At 49.4% G+C, this 13,348-nt stretch overlaps 1 protein-coding gene across 6 annotated transcripts in view; it reads right to left on the bottom strand.

Annotated features, from left to right (window-relative positions):
- Positions 1-13,348, bottom strand: part of Dgkg (diacylglycerol kinase gamma) — a 207,806-nt gene that overhangs the window by 50,597 nt on the left and 143,861 nt on the right. For all 6 annotated transcript variants that reach the window (XM_075967989.1, XM_075967983.1, XM_075968007.1 and 3 more), the window contains one exon: positions 5,757-5,847. In XM_075967989.1, the coding sequence (XP_075824104.1) occupies positions 5,757-5,847 (91 nt within the window). The remainder of the gene's footprint in view (positions 1-5,756; positions 5,848-13,348) is intronic.

Here is a 13,348-nt window from a genome sequence, read left to right as displayed (position 1 = left end):
CTGGGAAGGGCACTCTCTAGTCTGTTGCCCTGCCCGCAGGCTGTGTAATATGCTCCAGGTTCCCAGCTTCTGTCACCCGTGCTAGGGTGGGCTTTGGTGACACAGCTGTCTTTGAGTCATTTCTGGTTGCATAAACAGTCCTTCCCATATTTCTGTAAGTAACTCCAGTAAAACTCACTGGTCCACCAAATTGGGTTTTAGTGGTATCCTTGCTTTGTTCTGTTGTGGGTTTCCTATGTGGGATGAGTAGACCTGTATATTGGGTTTCCCCAGGAGAAGTTTTGTCACACAGCAAATACCCACCCCCCCCACCACACACTGCAGTTTAAAATGTCCCACAGGGTTGAATCAGCTAGCTAAGGGGATCTGCCCAGTCTTAAAATGATCTGACTCAGCGCACACAACTGTCTATAATTCCAGTTCCAGGGTACCCGACACCCTTATACACGCATGCAGGCAAAACACCAATGCACACTAAAAAGAAAAGCATCAAAAGACAATGTGGATAAGAATGCTAAATGCCACTGACTTGTATACAATTAGTTGTATGTTTTGTATGGTTACTTGTATGTTTTATGAATTTAACGTCCATTAAAATGTTTAGCCTCCTCCAATTTATCATTAAAAATTAAAAAGGAAATGTTTGGGGCCTTGTGCCAGCCACATCCAACCCAGTGGATGACAGGGATCTTGCGTATAAAATCCTAAATTCTGAGAACATAGCTTGTGTGTGTAAAGAAGCTTCATAAAGCAGAGTGTGGTAGGCTAGCCTGTCATCTCAGGACTCAGGAGGCTCTCAGCAAGTCTGAGGCCAGCCTGGGCTACACAGTGAGTACCCATCCAAACAGCTACATCATGGGGACTTGTTTAAAACAAAAACCTCTGTAAATCATGAGTCAGGTCACTTCAAAGATTGGGCAGATACCTTTAGCTAGCTGATTCAAGCCAGCTACATTTTAAACTGCAGTGTGTGTGTGTGTGTGTGTGTGTGTGTGTGTGAGAGAGAGAGAGAGAGAGAGAGAGAGAGAGAGAGAGAGAGAGAGAGAGACAGACAGACAGAGAGAGAGAGAGAGAGAGAGAGAGTGCCACAGCACTAGAGTGGAGGTCAGAGAATGGCTTGTAGGACTCCGTTCTCTCTTCCCACCACGTGCACACGTGCATGCGTGTGTTAAAAAAAGAAGGCAGACGGCGGGGAGGGCACTACAGTTTTACCTATACTATTTCTTTGATCAAAAACTGTTTAAAGGAATGATGCGATATTGATAAATATTGAATGAGGAGGAAATAGATTTACTTCCCTTACTACTGGAGTCATTGGTGCACAGCACAGCCATCCCTCCCACATACTCTGGCTAACAGTGTTCTGAGCAGCTTCTAGATCTGGACACCCTTCCCATCTGTCCTGAAGGTGGTAGCCTTTTCTTGTGAACATTACCTCAAAGATTAGATTAAATACCAACAAACTGGGGGATTTCTTATTTTTAACCTGGAAAACAAAATAAACTGCCACGGAATGCAAGATGAATCCTCCAGTTGACGCCTGCCTGCTTCGCCCCAGCTAGCTCTGAAAACCTTTAAGATCCTTGGCGAGGCTATTCTGGGCCTAAGGTGGGGGCGGTGACTCAGTGCGCCTCCTCACGCCAACCTCCTCTCCCCTCTCCACTGCTGTATTCAGGTGAAATCAGGTTAGAACAACTATAAAGGGCCTCTTGGAAGCCAGCTCTGAGAATCGGCCTGGGAACAGGGCTGGCCTCGTTGGCGGGGCTGCACTCACAAGCCAGCATCCTTGTTGAACACACTGTTCAGATGCACACCTACGGCTCCTTGTCATGTATTTCTTAATGCTCCCTCTCGATAAGCAGATCTCTTTGTGCCTGTTCTTAAATTTATCAGGCAGAGCAGAAGGAATAACATAGAGAGTAATCAACATACAGGACACACACTGAACTTCCCTCCCCTAGAAACCTCTTACTACTGCTTCCGGGCCCTCAGCTCCCAGGCCAATCAGATGCAAGCCTGAGTCAGGTCAGCTAGGCTGCACTAGCGGGTGAAATCCAACTGCTCCTCATCCTGCCTTCCTGCTTTAAAAACATTATTAGGCCACTGGCCACGTAGGACTGCTTTGTAGATTCTGTGAGACTTAGCATCGCTGCCAGTTAAGAACAACTGCCCCAAACCCTGGGAACTTACACTAATGTTGTTAGGAACGAGGCTGCCTGCCGCCTTGTTCTGTGGGTGAAATACTGGGGAGACACAGACACCCAGCTCAGTTAAGTCATTGACACCAATGGCGGAACACGGGTGACAATCCCATGAACCTCAGTCCAGACTCCTCACGTAGTGTTAAGTGTCTTCAGGTGAGCAGTGAATCCCGGGGTGGGGTGGGGGAAGGGTGGGGGTGTTATCTCTCCCCTGCCTGAGGCATGGGACTGGGCTCTTCAAACAGGTTCCACTGACCTTTCTCATTTGGTTTCTCAGCACTAGTTAAGTGGGCTTTTGATTAACACGCTCTGCGTGTTCTGTGGACTAGTCTCACCAGTCACGTGAACGTTACGTCAGAGATGGGACCAAGTTTCCAATTTCTCCTCAGCTAGCTCCAGCTCTGAAAGAAAGCCATGTCTTTGCCACTTAGCCTTTTAATGTAGCCGCTCAAACTTCATATGTGCATGTATGCAACTTTGTGTGTGTGGTATGTGTAGTTTTGTATGCACAGGTGTGCCTACGCATGTGTGAGGAGGGCGGAGGTGGTCAGGTACCTCCACAGTCATCCTCTGCCTCACTCCGTGGGGCAGACTGTCACAGAACACGGAGCACTCCGACTCAGTCAGACTCGCTGGACAGCGGTCCCTGGCTCTGCTCCCCAGTGAGGGGATGACATTGTCCACTGCCCAGTGGCGACAGGTCCACGCCACCAGTAGCGCTAGCCTGCTCGCTGTCACGATCAGCCTCTCCCTGCGCCCTCACAGCTGAGACTTTTCTCGGTTTCTGAGCCCTCAGCTTCAGAGTTCCCCATCCGCTAACTGAGGCATGAATGCCCACTTGTGTTCTGTCAGCCAGGGGAGCTGAGGTGCTGTGTGAGGGAAGACGTTTGTAAATTTTGGGACAGTCTTCTGATTTTTCCTATACTGAATTGTTCCTCCTTTCCTCAGGTGGGTGCTTGGACTGTGTCTAGCACTCCTCAGAAGGGTGGTACGGCTGCCTGAGCTGAGACGGAGTTTCACAGTCCAGAACACACATACGCAATCCAAACATGCATCAGAACCCCATGCACACTTATGCAGCTACATACACAGGCATACAGATATATGCATACACACATACTGTACACATGCATGAATACACATATGCACACACATTTGCAAAGGCACATACATATGCATGCACACACATATACCCACATGCACATAAACAGACATATGCACATGTACACGCACACACACACACACGCACGCACGCACGCAGCAGGAAGACACTGTGCCAAGGCTGGAGGATTTGCTGAGTTTGAACACTTGGTGGATAAATTTGATTACTAGTTTCCAAGCCCAATTTACTCCAAAACACCTGGGATCTTCCCTTTCTAGTTTCGGCAAAGAACTCTTGGTTGAGCTACTGGATGCATTGGAGCCTTATTTCAGAACGTAACAATGTTTGTCTCCCTGGCTTGTATTGTTACACCGACATGCTCTGGCCGGCAGTTGATGCGCTGACTTTTTCTGTCCCCTCTTAACTTTCCCCTCCTCTCTCTTTACTCTCTCTTTACTCCCCTAACCCTCCCAGGCTCAGCTTGCGTTTCCATGTCATGGGATGACTCCCTGCTATTGTGGTTTAGGAAGTAGTGAAGGTGGTAGTGTCCAATCGGAGTCTTCCCAGGTTGGCTGACAGCAGCTGGTGAGCCTTGCGCTGTTGTGAATGGCAGCAGCCACCCTGGCTTCTCGTACATGTTCCTCCCCAAGCTCCTGAGCCTCCAGACACCTGCCACTCACCTGCCCTACCCTCTGTCTTTCAGAGTTTCCTCCTGATCATACCCCCCGGGACCCTCAAACACTGTCCTCTGGATGCAGAAATGGTGCCTGTCCCAATCCACTGCCGGCCCTCTGTCACATGACATCCTAGCCCCGACGCCCAAAGCTTCGCTCTCCTGAATACATGCCGAAAAGACTTATGAAGAGATGAGGGAAACAGGAAGTGCTTCTTAAAGCTCTCAACAGTTCAGAGCCTGGCAGCCCACTCCCTCCGGAGGCCACCAATTCCCTGTGTGGTTGAGGAAGTGCCGCTTGTGTCCTGGACCCCAAGGGAACTGTCAGGCATGGCCAGCCTGGAGCCAGTGGGGCGGTCCAGAGAGGCAGGGGAGCTGAGCTGCTGTATTCTGGGCACAGTGTCAAGGCCAGCTGCGGGGAGAACAAGGACTTGCTGTGTGTCTGCAGCTGGCCGCGGTTAGGCAGGGCTGTCCCTCACTGGCAGTGTATTTAAAGAGACCCCAGTGGAGGGCGGTGCCAAGTGGAAGAATGCACACAGTTCTGTTTGCCACGCTCAGCTCCTGCAGCTCCTGCAGCTCCAGCTCCCAGGCCCTGTGTTTAGGTCAGCTTCTCCCAGGTATAGGTGGCCTCCGCCATGTAGCACTTGGAAACACAGGCTCTTGGCCTTTGGACCTCTGTGCCCTGTGGCTAAACTGGCAGAAAGGTGCCTCCCCCCATGGTGTCAGTAACCCAGCAACCAAAAAGGAGAGGCCCACAGATGAGTCAAGGAGAGCCTTGTGGAAGCTCTGGCTGTGCGCTTTGTTTGTGAACACTCCCTGTGAGCATGGGCACAGCCTCCCTTCCAGCAGGGAGTGGCAGGACCTTCCCTACTCTGCCACAGGCTTAATCCTATGGAGGGGTGGCTAGGCCTCAACAGAGGCTCATTGCTCAGCAGCTTCTAGACCCATTTTTTTTCCAGGATTGGGGCGGGGGTTGATAGGAGATTTCCTCACCTGCTTGAATCTGTTTTTTTTCTCAGGTGCAAAGCAGACTGCAGGCCTGAATGTACAGAGAGGGTGGGATTGTTGGCAAGGAATTCATGGGCAGAGGCCCAGGGAGTGAAGACAGATGTTTGCATAGAAATCTGGTCTCTGATAGGCCAGAGGCATGCTCCTAGCAGTCCACGAGGAGACTCCAGGAGAGCAGCACTGCAAAAGTGGGGGCAGGAAGCAGGCAAGCTCACCAAGCAGGCAAGGGGCGCCAACAGGCAAACTGTCTGAGGCAGGCTGCTACAGGCGCTGAAAGTCCTCGGGAAAGCGCGGCGCACCGACAGCATGAGCTGCGTAATTGTGGAACTCAGTTCAGACTGAAAACACGCGGCTCTTTGTTAAAAAAAAAAGTATTTAGAACTTCTAGATAGTGACAAAAGCTTCTCTTCAGATCACAGGAGAAGGGCACAGGCCACACACCCACCGCACTGGTCCTGGGCCCCTGTGAGTCAGCTCTGGGGCAGGTGAGTTGGAGGATGCTCTCTGATCAGCTCTCAGCCCAGCAGCACCACCTTTGCTGTGCCAAGGCCACAGTAACCCCAGCAACAGCCTTCTTCCCTTGTCTGTTTGGTGGTGCCTGTCTCTTTAAGTGGGAATGCAAGGCCAGAATGGCTGTGACTGCAGAATCCCAGAGCTGCAAGGATTCACTTGCACAGGGTAAGAAGGAAGCCAGCAACAACTGGAGCCCTCTAAGTGAGGTTGTGGAGACATCTGGGGACAGGGCGGTCTCTGTGAAGGAGACTGGACTTACCTCCAGCTCTATGTGGTCATGAAGCTTCTTGCAGGTGGCTGCAAAGGTCTCCGAGGTGCCAAATTCAAAATACCACAGCTTGTTCTTCATCCTGGATCATGAAGCAGAGAGACATTTTTAGTCAATAGTCTGCACTTGAATTGGTCCCGAGAAAATAGCTCTGCTCTTTGGCCCATGTGGCCTGAGCCCCCAAATTCTCTAATCTTACGTTGCAACACTTGTCGATTGGATTATTAAGGAATAGAAAATTTATCAACATGTTTTTGCCAGAAACTGAAGAAATCTGCTCTTGTCTTAGACATCATGGACTCTGGGTGAAATGCGAATTGTACCCCGAGCTTCCTGTTTAGAGCGGGAAAGGCATGCTCTCTTCTGGAGCTGCATCAGGGAGCCTTGTGGGAGAAAGTCAGCTCGAGGGAGCAAATGACAGCATGCCCTGCTTACTGATGTTTAAACATCAATGCAGAGAGCAGAGGCCACGCAGCCTTTTGGGACTTAGGAGATGTGCAGTCTTCGGCTAGACGGGGGAAGCTCTGGACCAAATCAGACCCCGTCCATGGTGCTCTGTCCATTTTCTGTTTGGGGGAAGCAGAGTGGCAGAACTGGTGCAGATATAGAAAGAGAAGGAATAAAGATGGGTTGTTTGGGAGCCATGGCCACTGTCTTCCCAGGTGTATTTGCATAGGCTGCTCAGCTCTTCTTTAGAGAGGATTTGCTTGACAATCTGAGCTTTACAAAGTTTCAACGTTTTCTGCAGGGGATGGAGAGGAATAAAAATCACTTGGGTGCTTATGAATCGGGCCTTTCAGAGTCAGTTGGGGTCCCCGATGCTCTGTGGTTTGCTGAGACGGTCTCCTCAGGAAGTGTCCCTTTGGGACCCCATTTCTTCCACCCCAACTGTCATCCCATTAACGGGCTGGCTGAGAGAGGGAACACCTGTCCAGCTTACAGGCAGACAGATTTTGCTAAGAAAGGATTAAACAAAATGACATTCTTCTTGGCACTCAAGACAGAGGAAGCCTCCTCGACTGTCACTAATCCCGAGCTCTATCGAAGGGGGAGAAAGAGTGTTCTTCAGAGAAGGGAGGCTCTAGTTTCTTCCAGGGCATAGTGGCTGACTCATCTGCCCACCAACCATGCTTTCTGTGGTTCTCCAGTAGTTCACCTAGCAGTGGAACACAAGGCTGCATTTTTCTACCCGATGAAGACTTCTAAGCTCTAGTTTGTTGGGCATTAGCCTGTCTGACTCTTGATCTGTGTGAGAATAAATGACAGGTTGGGGAAAGTGTAGGTCATGGGACTTCATAAAAACCCTGAGAAGCGTCGGGAGTGCTGTAGGCCGGTGCTCATGGCGGGCTGTGTTGAGCCATTGCCTTTTCAATCCTCAGGTAGCCCGTGAGGTCTGGGGCAGGCTGAGCCCTGCGTCCCAGCGGGCATTCCCACCAGCGCCTCCACTGGGTCACGGAAGCAGTTTCATTTCCTATGCAAGCTAGACGGGGAAAACTGGAGGACTGAGCACTGTCCGTTCCTCTGCACAGAAGCGTGTGTATGTTGTATCTCACCCAGGGATCTCGTTCAGATGAAGGTTCTGGGTTAGTCATTCATGGTGGAGTCCCTGACTTGCCAGTCTCTAACATGTCGTCGATGCTGCTGGTTCCAGGACTGGGGCTCCACCTCCGGTTCTCGGGTGTCAGCATCCTTCAGAATCCCCCCGGGAACTGGTTGAAAGGCTGGGGCCAGCATTTGATTTGTAGACTCTGACAGCTGTGGAGCAGAGTCCAGGAGCTTGGACTTTTATGGGTGTCCAGATGATCATTATACTTATGGCTGGTGGACAGGGCCAGTGCAGCAGAAGCTGTAAAACCGTTGACAAATATGGAACTATGGAACCTGAAGGAGAGGACTCCTCGGAGGAGCGGGAGGACAGCGCCTTTCAACAGGCAGTGGCGGCTGGAGACCCAGTGACGGGAAACGCAGGTGGTGCCAAACTCCAGGGTCCTGCGTTCCCTCCTGGCATTCCTAGCGGCTCTGCAGCAGGAGACTCGGCCTGCGAGCCTGTTGCCTAGCGTCACTGCGGGTCTGAATCATGACTTCGGAAAGTTATTGCCTGGAGATTTAGAGTTTTAATAAAAATTTCCGGAAGCCATGGCTATTTTTGCCCCAAAGTGGCTCTTTTGATGGTCTAACAAGGTTAAGAGGTCGCGACTAGGCCAGTACTGCAGAGTAATGGGGCCGACTGGATTACCCGACCATGGAGGGCTGTGTGACCTTTGACAGGATGTTTAATCTTTTTAAATCTCACTCTCCTCTGCTGTAAAACAGCGAAGGAGAAAGATCTGCTTCTCAGGAAGGTGGAGAGGACTGAATGAGAAGATGCCCCTCACTCTTAGCCGCTGTTCTTTTACGGGCGTCCTCTGGTGTATGTGGACAACACAGTAAGGCGAAAATGACAGACCTTCCTGGCTGGGTAGCTGTAGGCTTTATGCATTTATATGTGCTGGGGAGGAAAATACGCGATCATATTTGTTAGATCATGTGTTTTGACTTTTGGCTAAAAATTTGTTCCCCTCATATCTAATTTAATACATTTTTTTTTCAAAAGTCATAGACCACATCCTAATCCTGAGTTAATTCTCTGGACTGGTCATGTGGCTGGTCAAAGACGACAAATATGCTTCTGAGAAGCTGAGCCACATGTTTGATGTGGAACAAAATATTTATAAGGGGTTGGAGCCAGGGATCAGTGGGCAAGGGCGCTTGCCACCAAGCTCGATGACCCGAGTTCAATCCCAGGAACCCACATGCTGTTGTAAAAGTTGTTCTCTGACTTTTATACATACACCATAGTGCGTGTGCATCCACTTCTACAAATAAACACAATGAAAAATAAAAAAAATATTAACGCAGCACACATTCATTTTGTCACAGACTGGAGAGGAGTGTATGGCAGACAACAAAGAACAGAATATAGAGTTTCGTGAACCAGGCACCTTGTAAAGAGGATAGGGAAGTAGGCTGTTTTGTGATGGGCTAAGCACTGGGGTATACAGAAGGAAGGGCATTCGGTTTTTAATGGGCTGAGAAACAGTCAGGGAAAGTGTCTTTAGGGTAGGATGATGTTCCTAATGGGCTCAGAAGAATGTAAGGGAGCAGAGAAAATAAAGGGCAAACACTCCAGGCAGAGGAGGAGGCCCGGGAGTCTTCATCTCATTTCCATTGCTATAACAAAACTCCTAGAGTTGGTCAGCTTAAAAAGAAAAGAGGTTTATTTAGCTGGAAGTCCAAGAGCAAGGCACTGGCTCAACAAGGCCTTGCACTGTGTCGTCGCGTGGCAAAGAAGCGAAAAGGAGAAGCAGGTGTGTGTGTGGAGAGAGGAGGCAAAAGCAAATTGAGGAACTGCACTCGTTCTGTAACAACCCCTCACACAAACGAACTCGTTCTTGAGTAAGCTCCCCTGATCCTTCATGACGGCAGGTCCCTTATGATCCAAGGGTCCCTTAAAGCCCCTGCTTCCTCTCAGCCTGGAACTAAGCCACATCCAAACCACAACCCCAGGAAATGGGTCAGGGCAAGTGCCAAGGGGACAGAGAACTCAAGTAGAGGTGGGGCAGGGCACTGGCTAGCCATAGCTGGAGAGGCAGGTTGGACATGCCAGTGTTTGGGCTTGACCATGAGGCCTATAGGGAGTCACAGGCCATCCCTGGGCGGGAATGAGGGCAGGATGATGACGTTAATGACCTGATCCTTTGTAAGGGTTCTGGAGTGTGCTTGGTTTGTGTATGTGAGTGTGTGCATGTGTGTGTGCGTGCAGGTAGTGTGTGTATGTGCGGTAAGTATATGTGTGGAGGCCAGAAAGTGATGTCAGGAGTCTTCTTCCATTGTTCTCCACCTATGTCTTGAGACAGGGCCTCCCACTGAATCTAGAGGTCACTGCTTTGGCCAGACTGACTGCCCAGGAAGCTCCAGGCATCAGCCAGTCTCTGCTCTCTTGTGTAGGAGCTGGGGATCTGGACTCAGGCCCTCATGCTTGCTCAAGAAGCACTTCACAAATGCAGATTGGAGGCTTGGAGAACAGTTTGGATGTGGTGCAGGCATCCAGAAAAGAATTGCCCAAGGCCTGAACCATGGCAGCGACATGATGCTCAGATAGAGTCAGAGTTGTAGGAGGTGGGATTGGTGAGGCTGGTTGTGAAAGCTGAGAAGTAGCTGATGAGGCATTCGGCATGATGCGTGCAGGCTAGTTCCCAGAGACCAGGGTGCAGGAGGTCAGTTTTCTAGGGGTAGTCTTCACTGTAACTAAAGGATTTTGACTTTGGCCCACGTATCCATCTGTCCATCCATCTAAATATATTGAAGATATATTGACACCTGATATGGGCCACACACCGCATAAGGACCAGCTGTGTGTTCTCCTCACTGAGATTTTGTTTTTCCAGTAGTGTCACTAACATTGGCCCACTGGCCCATTGACACTCTTGTCCTTCAGATCATACAAAGTCCATCTGGCTTCTGCTAATGCAGGTATTTTGGGGTTAGGAGTGAACGTGTTCTATTCCCACAGCCCCTTGGCTTTGCAGTCTACTAAACACTTTACTTTTCTATTAATAATGCTATGTGTATGAGTATTTTGCGTGTTCCACACACATGCAGCACCCAAGGACTACAGAAGAGGGCACTGGACCCCGTGGAACTGGAGTCGCAGATGCCCGTGAGCTGCCATGTGGGTGCTGGAGATGGAGCCTGGGTCTGTTATGAAAGCAGCCAGTGAGCCAGTGCTCTTAAGCCCTGAGGTGTCTTTCTAGCCCATCTTTTAAACATTCTTATTTAAAATTGCTTTTTTAGAAGAAAGCAGGTTTATTTATTCTACGAGAAGATCCAAAGATTGGCTTCTCCTCTGCCATACCCGTTCCTCCTTTCCCTTAACCATCACAGCCCAGCCCCTCTCCTAGCCTTTAGTGGGAGATGAGAGGGGCACAGTAGCCCATAGTTTGAGGCAGAAGACTCACAGTCCCTTTTCTCTGCCAAACAGAGAACATAGACAACGTCCAGGCCGCATTACTATAGATCTGGAAGATTCTGCTGTTGAATGTGGCCCCATCTGTCTGCTTCATCCCCTGTTGTACAGACCATAGCATTTGGGGGCTCAGAGATTGGGGTTCAGGCCTTGCTCTGTTGCCTTCTTATTTGGACAGTTATTCAAGTACTTTAAATCCTCACTCTACTGCAAAGTAGAAACATTATCCTCTACCCAGAGAGGTTGTGAAGCTTCTGGGGCAAGTGTGAAGCTCTGGTCAGGGGTTTAATGCATAGTCAGTGCGCAGAAAGTGTCCTTCCTTGTTGCCAAGAGACACAGTTGCTGGAAGCCTCATTCCGCTTTGGCTTTAGAGGTAAGGCAGGAGGGTTTTTTTCCCCAGGTGGCCAATATGTTTTGAAGAAGCAAAAACTAACAATGTTTTAATGACTCCTGGAACAGTTGCCTGCATCTCTCTTCCTGAGTTTTCTTTGGCCTCTGTTTCTCTTCTTCTCATAATCACCTTGCAGCTGGAAGTGACTAACCCTGAACCATGCCCTAGGGCTGATCTCCAGGTCCTTGAGGCTCCTGGACACAGACTCTGATCTCCCCAGGTGGACCGGTTCTTGAAGCCCCAGGCCCTCTTTTAGGCTCCAGGAGGTTCTTAGCCATGTGACAGACAAGAGTAGCTGATACATGGCTGATTTTGGTTCTGGTTGTCTCAGTTCCCTTCAGTTTATAGGAAAATAACATCAGGGACACATGACTTCGCTGAGGCTTTTCATTTGACAGATGAAGGGGGAAGGAAAGGAGACTAATTAAAAATGCTCTTTTATGTTGTCAGCGATTTAAGGCTGGGATCAGTCATCATCCTGACAGCTCTGAATAGGTTGTTTTCAAGAAGGGCCCACAGGTAAAACCCAGCCCGCTGCTCCCCATCGGCACCAGCAGAACAGTGTGTTCAGCTCCCTCAACCAACCTGAGCCTCCTGGTGCCTCTTTTCTGGGAATCAAGGAAGTTTTTAGGGCACCAGGCCTTTGAAGTCATCAAAAGTCAAAACATGAAAACATTTCTCTGGGCTTAGAAGTCTACACAGAGGACATTACAGTTATTTCTAGCCATAGAACCCTTGAACTGAAGGCATCCCTTCTTGTGGTTAGACTTTGATAGCCAGCTTCCCTGAGTAGCTCAGGACTGAAATAGCTCATTGGGCCTTCTGTGTCAGTCTGTGTTGGGTTGGGAGGCCCGGTGGAACAGATGCTGCCCACAAGGGGGTGTTCTGTGTCGGAAAAACTGTACCTAGCCGAAAGGTTGTTTCTGTATGCTAATGATGCATGATCACAGAGTTTATCTCAGTGAAAGAAGGAATGATTTTGCGTGTAGTGTTTTGAATGAGAGTGGCCCCCCATAGGCTAATATATATTTGAATACTTGGTCCCCTGCTGGTGGAACTCTTTGGGAAGGATCGGGACGATAGTCTTGTTGGAGCAGGTGTGTCATGGGGAGTGAGATTTGAGGTTTCAAAAGTCCCTGCCACTCCCAGTTAGCTCCCTCTTTGCCTCCCACTTTCAGATAAGGCTCCAGCATCATGCCTGCCAACCTGCCTGCTCCCATGTTCCCTACCATGATGGGCATGGATCCTAACCCTCTGGAACCATGAGCCCAAATGAAACACTCTCCTTTATAAGATGCCTTGGTCATGGTATCTTAGCACAGCAATAGAAAGATAACTAAGACATGGAGTTTCCTGAGCAGTTGTTTGTCGTTTTTGCTACTTTTGCTAAAATAATAAACTAAGATCGGGTCATTAACACAAATGGCAGCCTAGCAAATCAGAAACACGAGAAAGGCACAGGTAGCCACAGCTTAATTGCAGTTGAATGACAGATGTCGTGGTACTGAGATGTTACCTGAGAACATTCTACATCATCAAACTCCAGATGCCTTAGGATGTGTAGTCATCATGTTAACCAAAATCTATGTGAAGAGCTGGTGTGGGAGAATTGTCTGTATTCTGTCAATCATATTTTAAATAAACGCTGATTGGCCAGCCAGGAAGTATAGGCAGGTCAACCAGACAGGAAGTAGAGGCGGGGCGATGAGAACAGGAGAATGCTGGGAAGGAGGGAGCCCATTCCTCTCCTGTTCTGCCCAGATCACCAAAGAAGCAGGATGTGATCTTCCCTGCTGAAAAAGGTACTGAGCCGTGTGGCTTGCATAGATAAGAATAAGGAGTTAATATAAGCTACAAGAGTTAATAAGAAGCCTGAGCTAATGGGCCAATCAGTTTATAACCTAATGTAGACTCTCTGTGTGATTTTCTTTGGGGGCTTACCGGCTGTGGGAACCGGGCAGGACAGAAACCCCAACAAGCAGGCCCTTCATGTTACAAAGAGCTATAAAACCAAAACCAACAAGAGGAACGGCAGGTGGGTTTATGTCAGGGGCCAGAATGTCAGTCCTCACAAGTCCATGACTGTCACCTCACAGGTGCAGCAGAGGCCATCTGTGTCACTGGCATCCTCAGTTGCCCTTGACCATTAGAGAGCTTGTCACCACATCTAATCCACTCTGCATGCTG

The sequence above is a fragment of the Microtus pennsylvanicus genome, chromosome 1 (assembly GCF_037038515.1).
Source record: "Microtus pennsylvanicus isolate mMicPen1 chromosome 1, mMicPen1.hap1, whole genome shotgun sequence".
In the NCBI taxonomy this organism is placed as follows: Eukaryota; Metazoa; Chordata; class Mammalia; order Rodentia; family Cricetidae; genus Microtus; species Microtus pennsylvanicus.
Note: the sequence above shows the minus strand (reverse complement) of the source record. Positions and strands in the feature narration are given on the sequence as shown.